The 18,467-nt window shown below is 40.0% G+C and overlaps 1 protein-coding gene across 2 annotated transcripts in view; it reads left to right on the top strand.

The window, feature by feature from the left end:
• lyrm4b (LYR motif containing 4) overlaps positions 1–18,467 on the top strand; it is a 73,657-nt gene that overhangs the window by 11,303 nt on the left and 43,887 nt on the right. For both annotated transcript variants that reach the window (XR_014626145.1, XM_084398782.1), the window contains exon 2: positions 5,580–5,700. Coding sequence is in view for 1 of the 2 variants with exons in the window: in XM_084398782.1 (XP_084254908.1) it covers positions 5,580–5,700 (121 nt within the window). In the remaining variant the exon portion in view is untranslated. The remainder of the gene's footprint in view (positions 1–5,579; positions 5,701–18,467) is intronic.

The raw sequence follows: 18,467 nt of genomic DNA, 5'->3' as shown, positions 1-18,467 counted from the left end.
TGAAGCTTGACTAACATTACAAGTGGACCAGAGGTCGACCGATTGATCGGTTTTGCCACGATAACTGATTGTTGGAACAACAAATCCGCAAATATCCATACCGATAGGTTTCCAGGTTGCGTCTGTTGCTGGAGCGGCTGAGAAGAGTCGGCTGTACGAGAGCGGCCTCTAGAGGCGAAATGAAAACTATCAGTAGGCGCGTTTCCATTACAGATTTGCGCAAAACTTTTGCGAATTTTTTTTTATTTTATTTTTTCTAAATAGGCTATCAATAAAAAAACTATTGCGAAATGACGCCATTTCCATTAACCGATGTTATGCGACTAAAACGTCATTTTTTTCCTCTCGCGATCAGTCATTCCAAAAATCATGGCAACGGACGTTGGTAGGTTTATATACATCACAGAACGTACTGCACTAGACATTATTATTATTAATGTAAGGAAACGTAGGCGTGTTATCCAAGCATCAATGGAAAGACCCTTATACTGTGAGTGGCACACATGAGATGTTTCTGGGTGTTTCTCACTCATTTCTGCTCCGAGGTCTTGATTGTGGCATTTCTTTGAGGTTTAGAATCCAGTATTTCTGTCATTCTTTTGTCTTTTATGAATTTAATAAAGAACTCTGTCTCGTATTCTGTCCAAACACACGCCTCATCTACGTCAGGTGACCTGTAAATGCGCAAAAACTGTTTCCATTGCAGTTTTGCGAAATATTCCTTTTACTAATTGCCTGAAAAACCTCCTCATGCGAGCGTAAAAACTTTATTCCGATAAATGGGAGTTTTTGCGAAATTGACGTGTTTCCATTGTGCGTATTTTCAATTCGTAATTTCAATTTGCGCAATTTGAAGGGTAATGGAAACGCGGCTAGTGACGCCTCGTGGAGTTTGTTTTGACACGTAAGGCGGGACACTTCAGATACAGATTTAAAACAGACAATGAAACGGTATGTATACAGTACACTACCATACTACCATACTTGTTTTCATATCATTATAAATTAATTTGGTAGCTTCGCACATCTTTTCTTCTCACATGGTGACATTTCTACAAAATGATATTGCATTGCTTCTTGCGCCTTTCGTTTCGTCACTTTCAAAGTGAAATGTCTAGTGAGTGGTGCTAAAAGTGCATTCAGAAATGCCAAACATGGAGCACCTTATGTGAAGAAAAAATCTAAATGTATTAGTTTACAACTCATTCAGTATGGTACAAGTATTTTGAGGTCTTGACATAGTATTGAGCGAGAAATTACTAATGATGGGATACACTAAGTCTTTATTAATCAATTTTCTTTTCCTGTAATTATTATTTGTGTAAAAAGGAATATTTTCGTCAACCAAAAGTGTTGTTTATGGCTACTTTAACATGTTTCATAAGGCTTTGCTTATTTATTTCCATACGTAAGCCAGAACGGACTGAATATTGAGTAATAATGTGTTAGTGTATAGATGACTTCAATGATCTGATATTCATACATATTGTACCTGTGTTGTGTGTGTGGTTTTGACCTCAGATTTGTCACAGTTAACACACACGAGCCAGTTGAAAAAGCACATGATGTGTGCTTCAAAGCCGGCTGCTCGTTCCTGACTCCTTTGAAGTGTCTGTCACTGTGATATTTCTAAAGATGACTCGCTCTTTATTTATTCTTTTTTCAAGAAACAATTTTGCATCTGTTGTTTTTTCAGTGTATGATCTAAGATTTTTCAGCTTCTGCATGAGTGTGCTTCTCACCGTTCTGTCTGTCTCTTTCTCTGTGGGTTTCTCCCATTATTTTCAGATTTTCTTTCACCTCTCTGCCTTTCTCCCTTGTTTTTTCATCCCATGAAATGGTGGGAGGCTTGGATTTGGCTGTCAGAGCGTGTTGGTGGAGGTGGTTCCTCGGGTGCGGGGCGAAACTTTGATCTCGGCGTGGCACTGGGCCTTCGTTTGCCCCACACTGCTCGTGTTTCCAGATGAAAAGGCTGGAGATGTGTTTCCTCCTCTGGTTTCCTCTCCTCAGAAGTGTAGATATGCGAATCTACCTTACAGCTTAACTGGCTGTATAATGACTCCAGCATTATTAGCATGTGGCACACACAGCACTGTTATCCGAAAGAAATGTGACTGAGTTTGTCTTCACCCAATGCGCTGTCAGCGATGCTCCTCGCCCCCCCCGCCACCGTGTGACGAGCTCATTGCATCCTTGTCAGTCAGATCTCATTTCTTAAAGGGTTAGTTCACCCAAAAAATGAAAATTCTGTCATTAATTACTCTCCCTCATGTCGTTCCAAATGAAGAGATTAATTAAATTTGAGAAATTTCTGTCCCTCTATTGACAGCTACGCAACTACCACTTTGACGCTTCAAAAAGGTCATAAAGAGATCATAATACTAATCCATTTGAATTGTGCGTTTTAGTCCATATTTTCTGAAGAGACTCGATGTCTCGATCGCTTCATATGATGAACAGATTCAATTTAGGCTTTTATTCACATGTAAACGAACATAAACAGAAGCTCAACCAAACCTGCTTGGCACACGAGAATGAACCTCATTGGTTCTTGCTGAAGCTCAAACACGATGCGTAACATGAGAATGAACCTCATTGGTTCTTGCTGAAGCTCAAACACGATGCGTAACATGAGAATGAACCTCATTGGTTCTTGCTGAAGCTCAAACGTGATGCGTAACACAAGATTGAACCTCATTGGTTCTTGCTGAAGCACAAACGTGATGCGTAACACGAGAATGAACCTCATTGGTTCTTGCTGAAACTCAAACGTGATGCGTAACATGAGAATGAACCTCATTGGTTCTTGCTGAAGCTCAAAGTGATGCGTAACACGAGAATGAACCTCATTGGTTCTTGCTGAAACTCAAACGTGATGCGTAACATGAGAATGAACCTCATTGGTTCTTGCTGAAGCTCAAACGTGATGCGTAACACGAGAATGAACCTCATTGGTTCTTGCCGAAGCTCAAACCTGATGCGTAACATGAGAATGAACCTCATTGGTTCTTGCTGAAGCTCAAACGTGATGCGTAACACGAGAATGAACCTCATTGGTTCTTGCTGAAGCTCAAATGTGATGTGTAACATGAGACTGAACCTCATTGGTTCTTGCTGAAGCTCTAACGTGATGCGTAACATGAGAATGAACCTAATTGGTTCTTGCTGAAGCTCAAACGTGATGCGTAACATGAGAATGAACCTCATTGGTTATCATGCTTGCGCTTCTGTTTATGTGTGAGTTGATGAATGTTTATATGTGAATAAAAGGCTAAATTCAATCTGTTCATCATAGAAAGCGATCGAGTATCTTCAGAAAATTTGGACTAAACCGCTGGAGTAGTTTCACAATCTCTTTATTAACTTTTTGAAGTGTCAAAGTGGTAGTTGTGTAGCTTTCAATGGAGGGACCGAAAGCTTTTAGATTTCATCAAAAAGATCTAAATTTGTGCTCCAAAGATGAACGAAAGTCTCACGGGTTTAGAACAACATGAGAGTGAATAATTTTCATTTTTGGGTGAACTAACACTTTAAAAGGACAATGTGTAGGAATTTCTCCCATCTAGCGGTGAAATTGTATTTTGCATTCAAACGAATAGTGCTCTCCAGCGCCTCGCTTTTTCAAATGCGTGTTGCTTCTACGGTAGCCGTTATGTACCAAAAAGCTATGACAGGATGTCTTCTACTAGCACTTCATCGAGTTTTCCTTCGGGTGAACGGGTTTGTTATTTCAAACAAACTGCAACTTGACACAACGAACAGACGGATGTTTGATAGAATTGAAGGTTTCCAAAGGCAGAGAAGCGACCAAGCAATGAAAAAATCTTGTAATTAAGACCGTAACATTGACTTACCTGTTGAGAAGAAAGCAGGCAAATTCAGCGTCTCTTTTGAAAGCTTTCTCCTGCATTAACTCTTTCCACCTGGGAAAAGCTAAAACCCGACATTAAAGACTGTAACTGTATGTAAAAAACTGTATGTAAGAAATGTATTTCAATTAATCATAAAATGGCCCTGATATGTCACTAGACATTAAGAAATCATGTTCATTTCAAATACTTATATCACTGACAACCGTAGTCCGGCCAGGATATTGTCATTTAAAAAGTGAAGTTGCAGCCCTCAACTGATGTTGATGTTGTCATGTTGTGTTTTGGCCTGAAGCGCCACCCTCCACCTATCTACCAATCACGAAGTCAGTAGTGTTTCGGCATCCGGGTTGCCAGCTCTGCTCTAGTTACCACAGCTGCAGCTACAAACGTTCGTGCTGGATCCTGCAACCTATCTGGCAACCTCGAGTCAGGGGGGAGGGGGAGGGGATACACCGCTCTACAGTAATTTGAAAGTGATTGCAGTACCAGTTTTGGCCACAATCTTACATACGGCTCCTTTAACCCTTGTTTTTTGCAGTCTCCGGTCCTGTGGCTCCACATAAGTATGGTCCTCCGTTATAAATAACCGTGCAGTGCAGCCTTTTAAACTTGCCGGGGCAGTGACAAGCGTCTCTCAAATCTTCTTGTCCGGTTCAGCTGCTTTCAGTCACGTGACGCTGGCTCTGAACGAAAACGCGTTGTTGGCCTTGTACTTTTTGTCCCTCTCTGCTATTATAGTTTTTCAAGATGGCGGAACGACATGGAAGCCTCCGTGGACCTACCCGTCCCATGTATATAAAGATAATAAATTCTTCGTTTATGAGGATAAGTCAGATCATTGGCATGTATTTGTACACCATTGAGGACATATTTATGAATAAAAATATTAATTTTAGATAATAAAATACTTAAAAAACTACACATTGTCCCTTTAATGTAGTTATTCCACCTAACCCTTCTTTTGAGTTTTTCCATCGGCAGGAACCTACCGGTTTATCATGATGGATAAAAGAGACTTGAATTCTGTGTAAATAATGGGATATTATATTTGCTTTCAATGGCTTAGTTTATAAACCTTGCAGTGATCTTGTGATCTTTCAGTTTTGGAATAAAATCAATGTTTATGTCAATGTCCAGATGTGTATCAGATGTATTTCTGCTAAGCAAAGTTTCACGTTCGAAATCCAGTAATTTCTTTAAGAGTTTTGCAAACAACTTTCCCACGTAGATTTTCCAACAGGTTCAAGTTGGTCACAGAAGTGTGTGGTCTTGATCAGCAGAAGCTGCTTGGTTGGAAATTGACGTCTGTGTGCCTGTGGCGACATTTCTACAAAATTATATTATGATGCAATGTTTCATGTTGCGTGTTTCATTGCTTTGAAAGGAAAGCAATGGCACATGTTGTTGAATGTATCACAGCAGTTCAGACATCACATGCCTTGTGAGTGGTGCTAAAACGTTAATGCTGTATCATGTTATCATGAAATAACGTAGCACCCAACCGATAGCATTAACAAAAACAAACGTGAGGCAACCATGCCATTTTAGCTTCGTTTTACAAGTTTTTGAGCTCTTTTATCGTTTTATCTTTTATTTGTTTGTATCTATTATTTCGACTCCCTGGGGAGCAGCCACACTGTCTTTGTGATGAATTTTACATGAGCTAGCAAAATGTTAAAAGCCGCGTGATCTATTTTGTTTCTGTAGGACATACGCTCTACGGAGGGTACGGGATGCATTCAGGGAGAACCGGACAGTGGGAGATCCGAAACTTGTGGAGGAGCTTCTGAACAAGGCCCGGGACAGTCTGGCCATCATTCAAAGACAGGTACCGCTCCAAAAAATCCATCATTCAAAGACAGGTACCGCTCCAAAAAATAGATTTTGTAATCTGTGGATTCTGCAGAGCTTGTTGGGAAATAAGAACAACATTTTGTACACGCTTCTCTCTTTTTATCTTGTGCCTATTTTTGTTTTTCAGCCTCCAATACATACAGTATATACATTTAAAATATAATTGTTTTACATAAAATATAAATATTTAAATATGAAGGTGGCTGAGAGTCAGATTGCTTCTATTTTCTATTCCATTTAATAATATTTTTGTACTACAAATTATATTGTCAGCACAATCTGAATAAGATATTCTCATGAGTTCATATGATCAATGAATTTACTTGTTTTATTAGTGATCTAGAAATAGTGGTGAAATCTGAAATATTTTCTCATGTTTCTTTATATTTTTGAAAGAAGACTTTTACACTGTAACACTATTTAAAAAAAATATATATATATTTGAATATATTTTCAAGTGTAATTTATTCCTGTGATCAAAGCTGAATGTTCAGCATCATTACTCCCGTCTTCAGTGTCACATGATCCTTCAGAAATCATTCTAATATGATGATTTGATGCTCAAGAAAAAATTCTGATTTATTATCAGTTTATGAAGACAGTTGTGTTGCTTCATATTTTTGTGGAAAGTAATACTTTTGTTTCAGGATTCTTTGATAAATAGAAAATTAAAAAAGAACAGCATTTATTTGAAATCGATTTTTTTTGTTACAATATAAATGCGTTTATTGACACTTTTGATTAATTGAATGCATCCTTGGTGAATAAAATAATAATAATAAATAAAAAAATCTTGTGCTATTGTATGTATTTTTTATTTATTTAATTATTTTTTTTTTTTACGATAACAGCAGTCGAGATTAAAAGACCTTTCCATGCTGAAAAATTAATCAGTGGAAGTGTGGATGGACTGTAGTTAAAACACCGCCCATTCATTTAATTCTGATTTAGAAAGACTCTTGAACATGAACATGTTCCTAGTAATTCAATCTAACAAATTCAGCTACACTTTTCATTGCAGTTGTCCTTCTAGTTCATAGTGAGGTATGCAGAAAGGCCTATGGATTATCATGGTGTTTCATTTAAAGTCGGTCCTCTTGTGTGAAAAGAACAGCCTCCTTCATCAAACTTCATTTTCGCTCTGCTGGTGTTCCTAATGAAGGAGCTGTGGACGGATCTTGTGTCTCTGTTCCTGTATAATTCCCTGTATCCTCCTGAGATCTGGAGGAGGTTGTCTCCAGATGCATATATATATATATGAACACCAGCTCGGCCTCCACCTGTCGCACACACACCACTAATGGCCGATCATGCCTCCCTGTCACGCACTTTGTTCCCATAATTCCACTCCAATTCGGGGCAAATTCCACTCCAATCCCCATTGAAGTAGAAGTTTTGTTGCACTTTGGCTATTTTAAAAGGTTCTTTGTATTTTTCTCATTATTTTTGGCTTAATCCCTCAAATACATTCAGCGGTTGCAAATTGCTAAAACATCTTTTACCATGCATACAAATGATTAAGAATACATAAATGCTTGACGTCTCCTAGAGAGAGGCAGAGAAAGATCATGTAGCTTTTCATATCATACAAGGTTTAAAACGTGTAAATAGACATATCAAGTAGCTAGTAGAAAAAGTGGATGATTCAGTATCTTAGACCCTGTTTACTCCTGGTGTTAAAGTGTGTTTTGGTCGATCGGATCACAAGTAGACGAGGGAGACACATTCCCGTTTACACCTGGTGTTTTAATCCGTCTCTTTTGTCCACTTTCAACCACTTCTGTCCTGATTTCTTCGACGGGAGGGTCTATGGGCAGGGAAATGTATGGGCTTTTCCAGATCTTTCGATCTAATGGATGAAATAAGTTCTCACAATTTACATTGAACGCGACCGTAGACGGAAAAACACACGGAGAGCATCAGCTTTAGTTTCTGCTCTGACAGACGTAAGATCAGCCGAACACTGTGAGTGTGTGTTAGAAATCAGGAATGGAGAGAGAACATTGTGCTTGGTACATTTTTCATCTTCAAACCAAACTTGGGTCTTAATACCGACATAGTTTAAAACCTGTCTGGCTAGAGCTCTTCCTGTAATGTTTACTCATTCGGTCAGTAGACGGAGAGTAGACGGTGTTTTGTGGCTGTTTGAACACATTCGACCACATGAGCGTTTACACTACGAAATCAATCCGGTCAAATGCGTTTGAGACTACCTCTGGAAGTGGACGAAATTTGACAAGCTCAAAACGTTTTACACCTGCATTTAGTGTCGTCTAATACCAGGTGTAAACAGGGCCTTAGTTGATATTACTCTTGCCAAGCTCTGGTTTCTGAGAGACACACAGAGACGGCAACGCTGCTATTTGATTTGAGTGTACACTCATTCGCTTCACATACTTGTTATTGCGTAGTGATTTTAGAGGTTTAAAGGGGTCATATAATGCCATTTTTGTACAAGGTAATATGATTCTTAAGGGTCTAAATGAAAAGTTTGTAATATACTTTAATTATATTTTATCATTAGTATTGTAAGAAAACACACTCATTTTACCTGGTCAAAAACAGCTCTGTTTTCAGCACGCCGTTTAAGTGCATGTGTCTTTAAATGATAATGAGCTTTGCTCACCCCGACTCTCTGTTCTGTGGGGCGTTTTGACACAACACACGTGGACTGTTGCCTTGACAACAGTTGAGGGTATATTTTGGAGAAAGAATGGCAGCGGGAGTCTCTGAGGACACATTTGTGCAACCGTATCAATTTGAACCGGAGTCGGACCCGGGAACAAGATGATGGCCCCGAAGAAGTTCGACAATTAAGGCTCGAACAGGACGTTTCTGGATGGTTGGTTAACGTAATGTCACTTTGATCTATCTTTGTGTGTACTGGCAGGGTAGAGATACGAACGCTATGTGTTTACTGATGTATACGTTAGTTCATTGACAGATTGATGTTAAAGCTAATGGTCATGAAAAACTTTTTTTCCGGTAAATGTAGGCTTGTCCGTGATGCGTAACGTTATCTATGCAGTTTAAAAAATAACCAGTCTGTGAGACTATGACAGTCATTAGGCACATAAACAACACATACTCAGACAGGAGCTAATACCTTTTTCATTGTTCTTGTTTATAAAGCAGTCTGGTGAAATGATTCGCGCAAACATGAAAGCATTGACGTTGATCGTGGGGAATATTCCCTTCGAAAACAAAACTCAGCCACTGCGTCTTCAGCGGTTCGGATTTAGGAACATCAAAATGACTGCTGTGTTCGTCATTACACCCAAGAACAGAACACCACAATCTCTTAGACGCCATTCTGCTCCAGCGTATCAACAATGGCGGACTATGATTGACAGCTCGCTCACGAGTGAGGGCGGGTCTGTGTTGAAACGCTGCTGTCAATCAACAATCGTCGGAGGGGCGTCCGACCGTGTGACGTCACAAGGTCGAACGGCTTGATTTGAGACGGGGGAAAACATATAAAGAGATAAAAAAAATAAAAAAACACTGGATGGATTTTGATCATTATATGATGGTTGTGTACAGGCACTTCCAACACACATTTCAGTACAATCAACTTGTAAAAGTGCATGTACCATTATATGACCCCTTTAATATCATGCTATCCACTGGCTCACCTGTTATACAGCGAACACGAGAATGACTGCGTCTGCCCAATATTCGTGATTCATTTTGAAGTCATAACCCGTGCCTTTCCGAATAAGGTATTCGGCTTCGGGCACATCCCTACTCAAAAAACATATATTTTTCTCTTGAAGTAAGAAAACGTACAGATCTATGTTAAGAACTTCACACTGAAAAAGGGTTGAAGGAAGAATAGGAGGCACTGGGATAATTTGTTCCTTGTCTCGCACCAAAGACGGTGAGCTGTTCTTTGAAAGCGAATCAAAGTACAGCCTTAGAGATCAGTCCATCATGCTGTCTGCATTAAGAGCTTCTGTCACCCTGACACTCTCAGCATGGGAATCAATGCAGTTAAACTTCCTGGGGAGTTAAAACAAGATCTTCAATGAAAGTTATAGAGTCAGGCGCAGAAGAGCTGGCTTCACTCTGTTTTGAAATGCAAGCATAATTTCAAGCTTTTCTGAATCTCCAAAATCTGAAGAAAATCTCACTGTGCAAGTTATTTAAAGTTAAACTGTTATTGAAATAATACTGCATCGGGTTTTTGACAGGCGTTTACAAGGTACCTCTGTTTACAAGTTAACTTAAATAAAAGAGTTTTAAAGGTGTAAAATCAGTACGAACTGTTTATGATTCTGCAGTATTTATTGTGCAGCTAAAATAAGTAAATTTATGACTGTAGACTTGCTGATATTACATTTTAATTACCAATGCCATTGCAGATTTTTTTTTTTTTTGAGTGTCTAATAACCATTATGCACTTTATTTATTGTTTTTGATTACAACTATAAAGAAATAATAATTGGTTAAATTATTATTATTGTTGTTGTTGTTGTTATAAACAATGACAGTTGTAACAATAATAATAATTGTTGTTGTACTTATTATTGTTATTATTTAATATAATATTCAGGCAGATTTGTTCTTGAGCTTCCCGAGGGGTTAACACAAGATCTTCAATGAAAAATGAAAACCATAAAGACTATAATTTATTATTAACTGTTAAAGTGAACATTTTAAAAGTTACTCCAAAAGTTGAGTAAATATTCAAACTATAGATTAAATAATATACTTTACCTGATTTTGATATGTCATTAATGGAAATGGTCATTTGGTTTCTGATCAATCACAACAGACTGGGCCGTCTGACCAATCAGAGCAGAGTAGACCAATCACAACAGACTGGGCCATCTGACCAATCAGAGCAGAGTAAACCAATCACAACAGACTGGACCATCTGACCAATCAGAGCAGAGTAGACCAATCACAACAGACTGGGCCATCTGACCAATCAGAGCAGAGTAAACCAATCACAACAGACTGGACCATCTGACCAATCAGAGCAGAGAAGACCAATCACAGCAGACTGGGCCATCTGACCAATCAGAGCAGAGTAGACCAATCACAACAGACTGGACCATCTGACCAATCAGAGAGAGCAGAGCAGACCAATCACAGCAGACTGGGCCATCTGACCAATCAGAGCAGAGTAGACCAATCACAACAGACTGGACCATCTGACCAATCAGAGCAGAGTAGACCAATGACAACAGACTGAGTCATCTGACCAATCAGAGCAGAGTAGACCAATCACAACAGACTAGACCATCTGACCAATCAGATCAGAGAAGACCAATCACAACAGACTGGGTCATCTGACCAATCAGAGCAGAGTAGACCAATCCCAACAGACTGGGTCATCTGACCAATCAGAGCAGACTAGACCAATCACAACAGACTGGGTTATCTGACCAATCAGAGCAGACTAGACCAATCACAACAGACTGGGTCATCTGACCAATCAGAGCAGAGTAGGCCAATCACAACAGACTGGGTCATCTGACCAATCAGAGCAGAGTAGGCCAATCACAACAGACTGGGTCATCTGACCAATCAGAGCAGAGTAGACCAATCACAACAGACTGGGTCATCTGACCAATCAGAGCAGAGTATTCCAATCACAACAGACTGGGTCATCTGACCAATCAGAGCAGAGTGAACCAATAAAAAAAGAGACTGGGTCATCTGACCAATCAGAGCAGAGTAGACCAATCACAACAGACTGAGTCATTTGACCAATCAGAGCAGAGTAGGCCAATCACAACAGACTGAGTCATTTGACCAATCAGAGCAGGCTCTCAGAAAGGCAGAGTTTAGAAAGACTGAATCCTTTATCGAACCGTTTCAGACACTGAGAGAAAAGAGCTGATGCTGCAATGTAGATTATGAGAAAATGAAAGTGTTTTTTGACCTTTGATGCATGTAAACCTATTGTAGGAGACCTTAAAAACAAAATTAGGAAACTTTAAAATAAAATAACAGGGGCACTTTAAATCATAAAACCGCTAAATAAGGGCATTTCCACTAGTGGTCCCAGACTGAATGTACAACGAGACTGTCAGGCGTTCACAGATGCGTTTGCGTTCCTGTGTAGAGTGTGTTTCTGCTGTAAGTGATGTGTTTCTGCTGTAAGTGATGTGTCTGTGGTGTTCTGCATGTTTGTGGAGGTGTCTTCTGCATATCTCCCCCAGTGACACTATAAGCAGTGCCACAGTGATCCAGCGCTCTGTTGACTCAGACACATCACAGCATACGGGCTCCAGATCCACGGCTCTCTCTGTTACACACACACATAATGTCCCGGTGTGTGTCGTGACACCAGCAGCATGCGTCCCACCCTCTACACACACCCACACCACAGACTGGCGCTGGCTTATGTCTCCAGCTCTTCTGTAAGTGTGTGTTTGAGGAGAGGTGGATCTCCTCCAATCACTGAGTCACTCTTCCAGTCTTGCCCCACTCAGATGCTCTTTTGTGACTGTTTTCTGTGCGTTCTCAATCCTTGTTCTTTTTTTAGATGGCATACTTGCATTTTATATGTTTTTTTCCTATATGATTAAATTAACAAAACATGTTTCCATTAGATTTTTATGCTAATATATATTTATTAGAGGAAATTGGAAGACATTTTATAGTAAAGACATGCTGTGCTGTTTGAATGCCCCCTATCTGTAGACAGCAGGGATGAACTGGAAGGATTTTGTTTTTTCTACCATAGTTCAGATTTCTTTTTGCCCTGCCAATGTTTTCACTGGCCCAGCACAAAAAAAAAAAAAAAGATATATATATATATATGTATATATATTAAAGAGTTTAAATGTTATAATATTTACTATTATAGGTTTTAAAGTGTACTTTATTTTACTATTTTAGCATGTTTTTTTTATTATTAGTATTTAAATTGCCATCAACAGTTTGGGGTCATTAAGATTTATTTTTATTTTTATTTTTTTGGAAGAAATTAATACTAGGATGCATTAAATAAATCAAAAGTGACAAAGACCTTTATAATGTAACAAATATCTGTTCTTTTAAACTTTGTATTCATCAAAGAATCCTGGAGTAATGATGCTGAAAATTCAGCTTTGAGCACAGGAATTAATAACATTTTATAATATATTAAAACAGAAAACAGTTATTTTAAATTGTAATAATATTTCATAATATCTCTGTTTTTACTTTATTTTTGATCAAATAAATGCAACCTTGGTGAGTAGAAGAGATTTATTTCAAAATGTGCAATCATTTATTAATTATGAATTTAAAGCTTTCTTGGAGCTTGTTAAACACTTACTGTACAATTCTGCTATACAGGGCAAAGTGTTACTGATCATTTTAAGTAGCTAATTTTATGTAACCACATGTTTAAGTTTGCATTGCATTATGCATAATGCATATACACAATCAAAAATGTAATGTTTAAAAAATTGTATCCTGTTCCATTCGTGCGAGCAGGAACATGGTCCACTGTTACTAGTGTTTCTACAAATCGATTTTAAAGCTCAGAGTTCAAATGCATTTGACATCACTCTATGTCTTTTTAAAAATCCATTTTCCACCTGCTCATTTGCTTAATCTAATTGATTGTTTGCAGTTTATGAGCAACACTGTCTTCAACAGACAAAAACAACCAGTTACCAGTAGAATTCATTTCATTCTTCATTGCATTCCTGGGACAAAGATTGATTTATACATTTATTCCGTCTCAGGTTAGCTATCATGGCTGCTTTGGTGTTTTCCAGAGCTAAACGCTGGATTCTCTTGTGGTGGTGTATTGTTGGCTATAACTCAGGCTGTTGAATGTAAAGCAGAGTTGGGTGTGTGTGAGACGCCTGACTAGATTAATTGAGGGCTTTCCCGCCTTAACCTCCATCCCCCCTCAGGTGAATGTGGAATAACGGCTATATATTTACCAGCACCAAAATGAGTCTGACTTTATAGTGGTGTGTGTAAATTTTTCACCATGGAGAGGACAGCAAGAGTTCCCATAAACAGCAAGAGTGATGTGTGTGTGCGTGCGTGCGTGCGTGCGTGCGTGCGTGCGTGCGTGTGTGTGTGTGTGGTCTCTCTTTTGTCCTCTGCTCTACCTTAGGTTTAGTGTTTTAAAATGGAACATAACATGGAAAACTGAACCGAGATTGTAGACAGTTTGAACTACACAATGTGAAATTCACATGCATATATGTTAGCCAACCAAGCCCACTCTGTGCCGCTCACATGCTCTGTAGCCAATCAGAGCCCACTCTGTGCTGCTCACATGCTCTGTAGCCAATCAGAGCCCACTCTGTGCCTCTCACATGTTCTGTAGCCAATCAGAGCCCACTCTGTGCCGCTCACATGTTCTGTAGCCAATCAGAGCCCACTCTGTGCCGCTCACATACTCTGTAGCCAATCAGAGCCCACTCTGTGCCGCTCACATACTCTGTAGCCAATCAGAGCTGAGGTTATTTACATAGAGAAACTGTAAAGTTCTAAACAGCCATTTAATAAGTATGTTCTTCTATATAGTATGAGTGTGTGCAGTATAAATGTAATCTGGACGTACTACATTCGCCATGTTGTCATTATCATGTGACCTACCAGCGTCAGTTGCGTTGCTTCACTGCCATTTACAAATACTCTCCCGTGGCCTTGTGGGATAGTAAAGTGTCTATAGTGTCCATCGTATGCACACTTCAGAAGTAGTAGGTCATCCTTGTGCTTTTTGCCTTCTGTTTTAGGATTATTGTGATTTCAGACATACTTTTCACTTTGTTTTTCACTTATAAGCAATGGGGAATTATGTGATTTCGAATTGCAGTTGTGGTGCTCATGTGGGAAGTGCAAGTTTGAATCTGGCTTGCAACATTTCCTGATTGAAACACAACACCCTCACTATTCTCTCCTCCTAGGTCCCTTTTAAAATTATATAAAAATAAAATAATTGAAATATGATAATGCAGTCCATATTAGTATGCAAAGACACGCTTGTCTATACAGTGTAAAATAATCAACACAATAGTGTCATGATTTCATTTTCTATCAGTGCACCACAGCTGTGAGAAATCTTTCCTGAAGAGACACAAAAAATGTGACTGCTAAATTCTCTTGAGAGCCAGTGTCAACACAGTCAAGCTGTTGCTTTCTGCTCATTAATGCTTTTGACATGACATAATTTATGTTGGTCTCCATTTTGAACATGATGATGAGCAGACCTGAATGATTTAGAGATTAGTTCCAGACTGGATTGAGAAGCGAATGGAAAGTAAACCAGATGAGTGAACTAAGATACATGAATTAATGGCCAAGCATTTTGTTGATGATTTTCTGGTTTCAATCAGAATGTGGTTTAATTCAAAAGTGTTGGTGGAGACTTGGACTAGTGGTGCAGCTCAAAGTATCCTTCAGTTTTGTTGTGTACTCTTAACCCCGATTTATACTTCTGCGTCGAACTCACGTCGTAGCTTTGGCGTACCCTGACATGCACCTCTCCAAAAATGTAACAACACGTCAGTTCTACTTGGAACGCAAGCGCTGTGATTGGTCTGTTAGAACCCGTGCCTCGGGTTTCACATGCTCCCTCTGCATGTGTAATTGCACCTCAACGCGGACAACGACGCAGAAGTATAAATGAAAACCGACGCGTATCCTATAGCGTAGAGGCTCCGGCGTAGGTCCGACGCAGAAGTATAAATCAGCCTTCAGTGTGAACACCCAGCGGTAGGTTGGTACACCCAGTGTGAATACCCCTCCGGTTCTACTCGCCCTTCTCCGAGCAGGATTTGAACATCTGTTTATGACATGGGAGACGGGTGCGCTAAAAGGACGCTAGCGTCAGTCACCAGTGTGCCTCTTGAGGCCAGGGGAGTGAGGTTTACCCGCACAGCTCTTACTAGCTGGCCCTCGTTACACTCACCCCCCTAAACCTCACTCCCATCCGGGTCACGGCACCAATTTAACCCTTCCGGTTAATCACCCACTCAGAGGGATTAGAACCGACGTTTCCGGCGTGGAAGGCGGGCACGCTAACAAGGACTCTAAAGACTGTGGCCTCTAGTGTGCCTCTTGATGCCAGGGGAGTAAGGTTTACACACACAGCTCTTACTAGCTGGCCTTCGTTACACTAACCCACCTAAGCCTCACTCCCATCCGGGTCACGGCACCAATGTAACCCTTTTGCAGTGCAAAATATGAAAAGACAATGCAGAAAAGCAGAACGCATGTGGCGGAAGACAAAACTTGTAGTCCATTATAACATCTACAAAGACAGCATCCATGCTTTCAATATGGAACTAGGCAAAGCTAGACAGACTTTCTTCTCGAATATTATAAACAGCAACTTAAACAACACACACACTCTTTTTCCTACTGTAAAGAGACTGACAAACCCCCCAAGCCATATTCCCAATGAACTGCTCTCAGACAGCAAGTGCAGTGAGTTTGCTTCCTTCTTCTCTGAGAAAATCAATAATATCAGAAAGGTGATCAGCACATCCTTGAGTTGCGCTGGGGTCAGACAGATCAGACCACAACCTGAGGAAGTAGTTACTGTGTCTGATTTAGAATAAATTGATGGCAAAATTTTGGAAGAAACCGTACAGCACCTTAAAACATCAACCTGCACCCTTGGCGCACTTCCCACATCTTTTTTCAAAAGTGTGTTAAACTGTTTAGAAGCAGATCTCCTAGAAGTGGTAAACTCCTCACTTCTCTCTGGGAGTTTTGCAAACTCCCTTAAAACTGCAGTTGTCAAGCCCCTCCTGAAAAAGAGCATTCTCGATAAGACCATATTTAGCAACTATAGACCAATCTCAAATCTTCCTTTCATAGGCAAGATCATAAAAGTTGTCTTCAATCAGCTAAACAAATTCTTAAGCTCGAATGGATACTTAATGGATATCGAATCCTTGAATGGATAATTTTCAATCTGGTTTCCGACCGCATCACAGCACAGAGACAGCGCTCATAAAGATAGTAAACGATATTCGCTTAAATACTGATTCAGTCAAATTATCAGTGCTGGTACTTGTCACAGACTGACTGTGACCCAGGCCTTTTCTTTTGAAGGGATTGAGCACGGGTATGTGCACACAACAAACTGTTTCCACCATTACACATACACGCAAACTAAATGCCGGCAAAATATACCATCCTTTTGTAGTTGTATGTTTGTAACCCTGATTTTTGTGCTGTAACATCCCATCAGTTGTTCTGCAAGTTGTTAGTTTATGTGATTAAATGTGTAATATTCAGCTACACATACCTTCTGGTGCACCCCTCACTTGCCAAACCAGTACATAAGGAAAGTAGCCATATTTAAACTAGCATGTGCTCATGGAAGATTGCTCCATCTGGTTCTGACCTCATGGGGGAGGGAGGGAGGGAACCTAGTATGTAAGTTTTCTTCTTATGTTTTGTCTTTATTGTTTTGAGCTCTTTAAATGGTACTAGAAATAAATTATGTATGATTTAGAGTAGAAATGTCATGACAGTTTGTTTGTTTATGTCTTGTCACCTCTTTGTAATTTATAGGTTTCTCTCTAAAATGGTATTTTCCAAAAATAGGAGGAGTTGAGGCCTATAAAAGAGGTAGCCATTTTAGGGGAGAAGGTTGGTGTGGAGAGGCTGAATCTTGTTTGTATTTGTGGGCCTGTACATTGGCATAGCCAACTTACATTCGCGTATTGTCAGCAATTTTGATTTATTTTCATTGGTATCATTTTTGATAATCTTTTTTTTTTAATTACTTCAATATTGCCATTGGATATTGATATTTTTGCACCTTTTGGAATTAAAACCACTCTGGACTGTGCTATTTCTTTAAAGGAGAACTCGGTAACTCTAGCGAACTCTACTCACTTCTTCGCTGATTTTCCCTTTTGTTGTCGCATGTTTTCCCCACGAGCTCCCCCTACAGCTGTGGGGGGGCGTATATTTCACAACACGGTCGTAAAAAACTCACTTGCGGCGGCCTCCTCCCCCTCTCTACCGCTGCTCATGTGCGTTTGTTTTGATCGGAGCAAGCCAACTGTATCGCGTGGAGCTATGTCTACCGAGGTGGGTAATCTGGTAATACATCATACATGCGTGTTTGTTTATGTCGAATTGCCGTAAAGCAATTTGTGTTTCGCGCTCGTTCTCATTCTCGTTCTCGCTTCTCACGAGACTTCCAATTTCTATCTTGCCGGGACGGTAGTCCCCAAGTTGCAAGGTTGGTTTTCCGCCTGGGAACGCTGGGGGGAGCGGGGAAAGTCACCAATATCACCAGAACAGGTTGTTTAACCATCCAAATTATTTCTAGACAGTTTTATTACGTTAAAAAAGTTACCAAGTTCTCCTTTAAAGCACTTTGAATTGCCATAGTGTATGAAATGTGCTATATAAATAAACTTGCCTTGCCTTCCGGTTACTTACCCGCTCCGAGTAGGATTCGAACCGACGTGGGAGGCAGGTGCGCTAACAAGGATGCTAAAGTACACAGTCGCTAGTGTGCTTCTTGAGGCCAGGGGAGTGAGGTTTACCCACACAGTCTTCCATTACACTCACCCCCCTAAACCTCATTCCCATCCGGGTCACAGCACCAACGTAACCCTTCCGGTTACTCACCCGCTTCGAGGGGGATTAGAACCGACGTTTTCGGCATGGGAAACGGGTCTCTAGCGTGCGAGCCAGTGCGCCTCTTGAGGCCAGGGTTTCCATTACAGGTGCGCGAACACAGGCGTTCGACAAACGCACACTAGAAAGTTTAATCTTTGTCCAGTTCTTGTGCAGTTTCCCTCA

Source organism: Rutilus rutilus (genome assembly GCF_951802725.1).
Source record: "Rutilus rutilus genome assembly, chromosome: 24".
Lineage (NCBI taxonomy): Eukaryota > Metazoa > Chordata > Actinopteri > Cypriniformes > Leuciscidae > Rutilus > Rutilus rutilus.
This window is presented reverse-complemented; position numbering and strand designations above follow the sequence as displayed.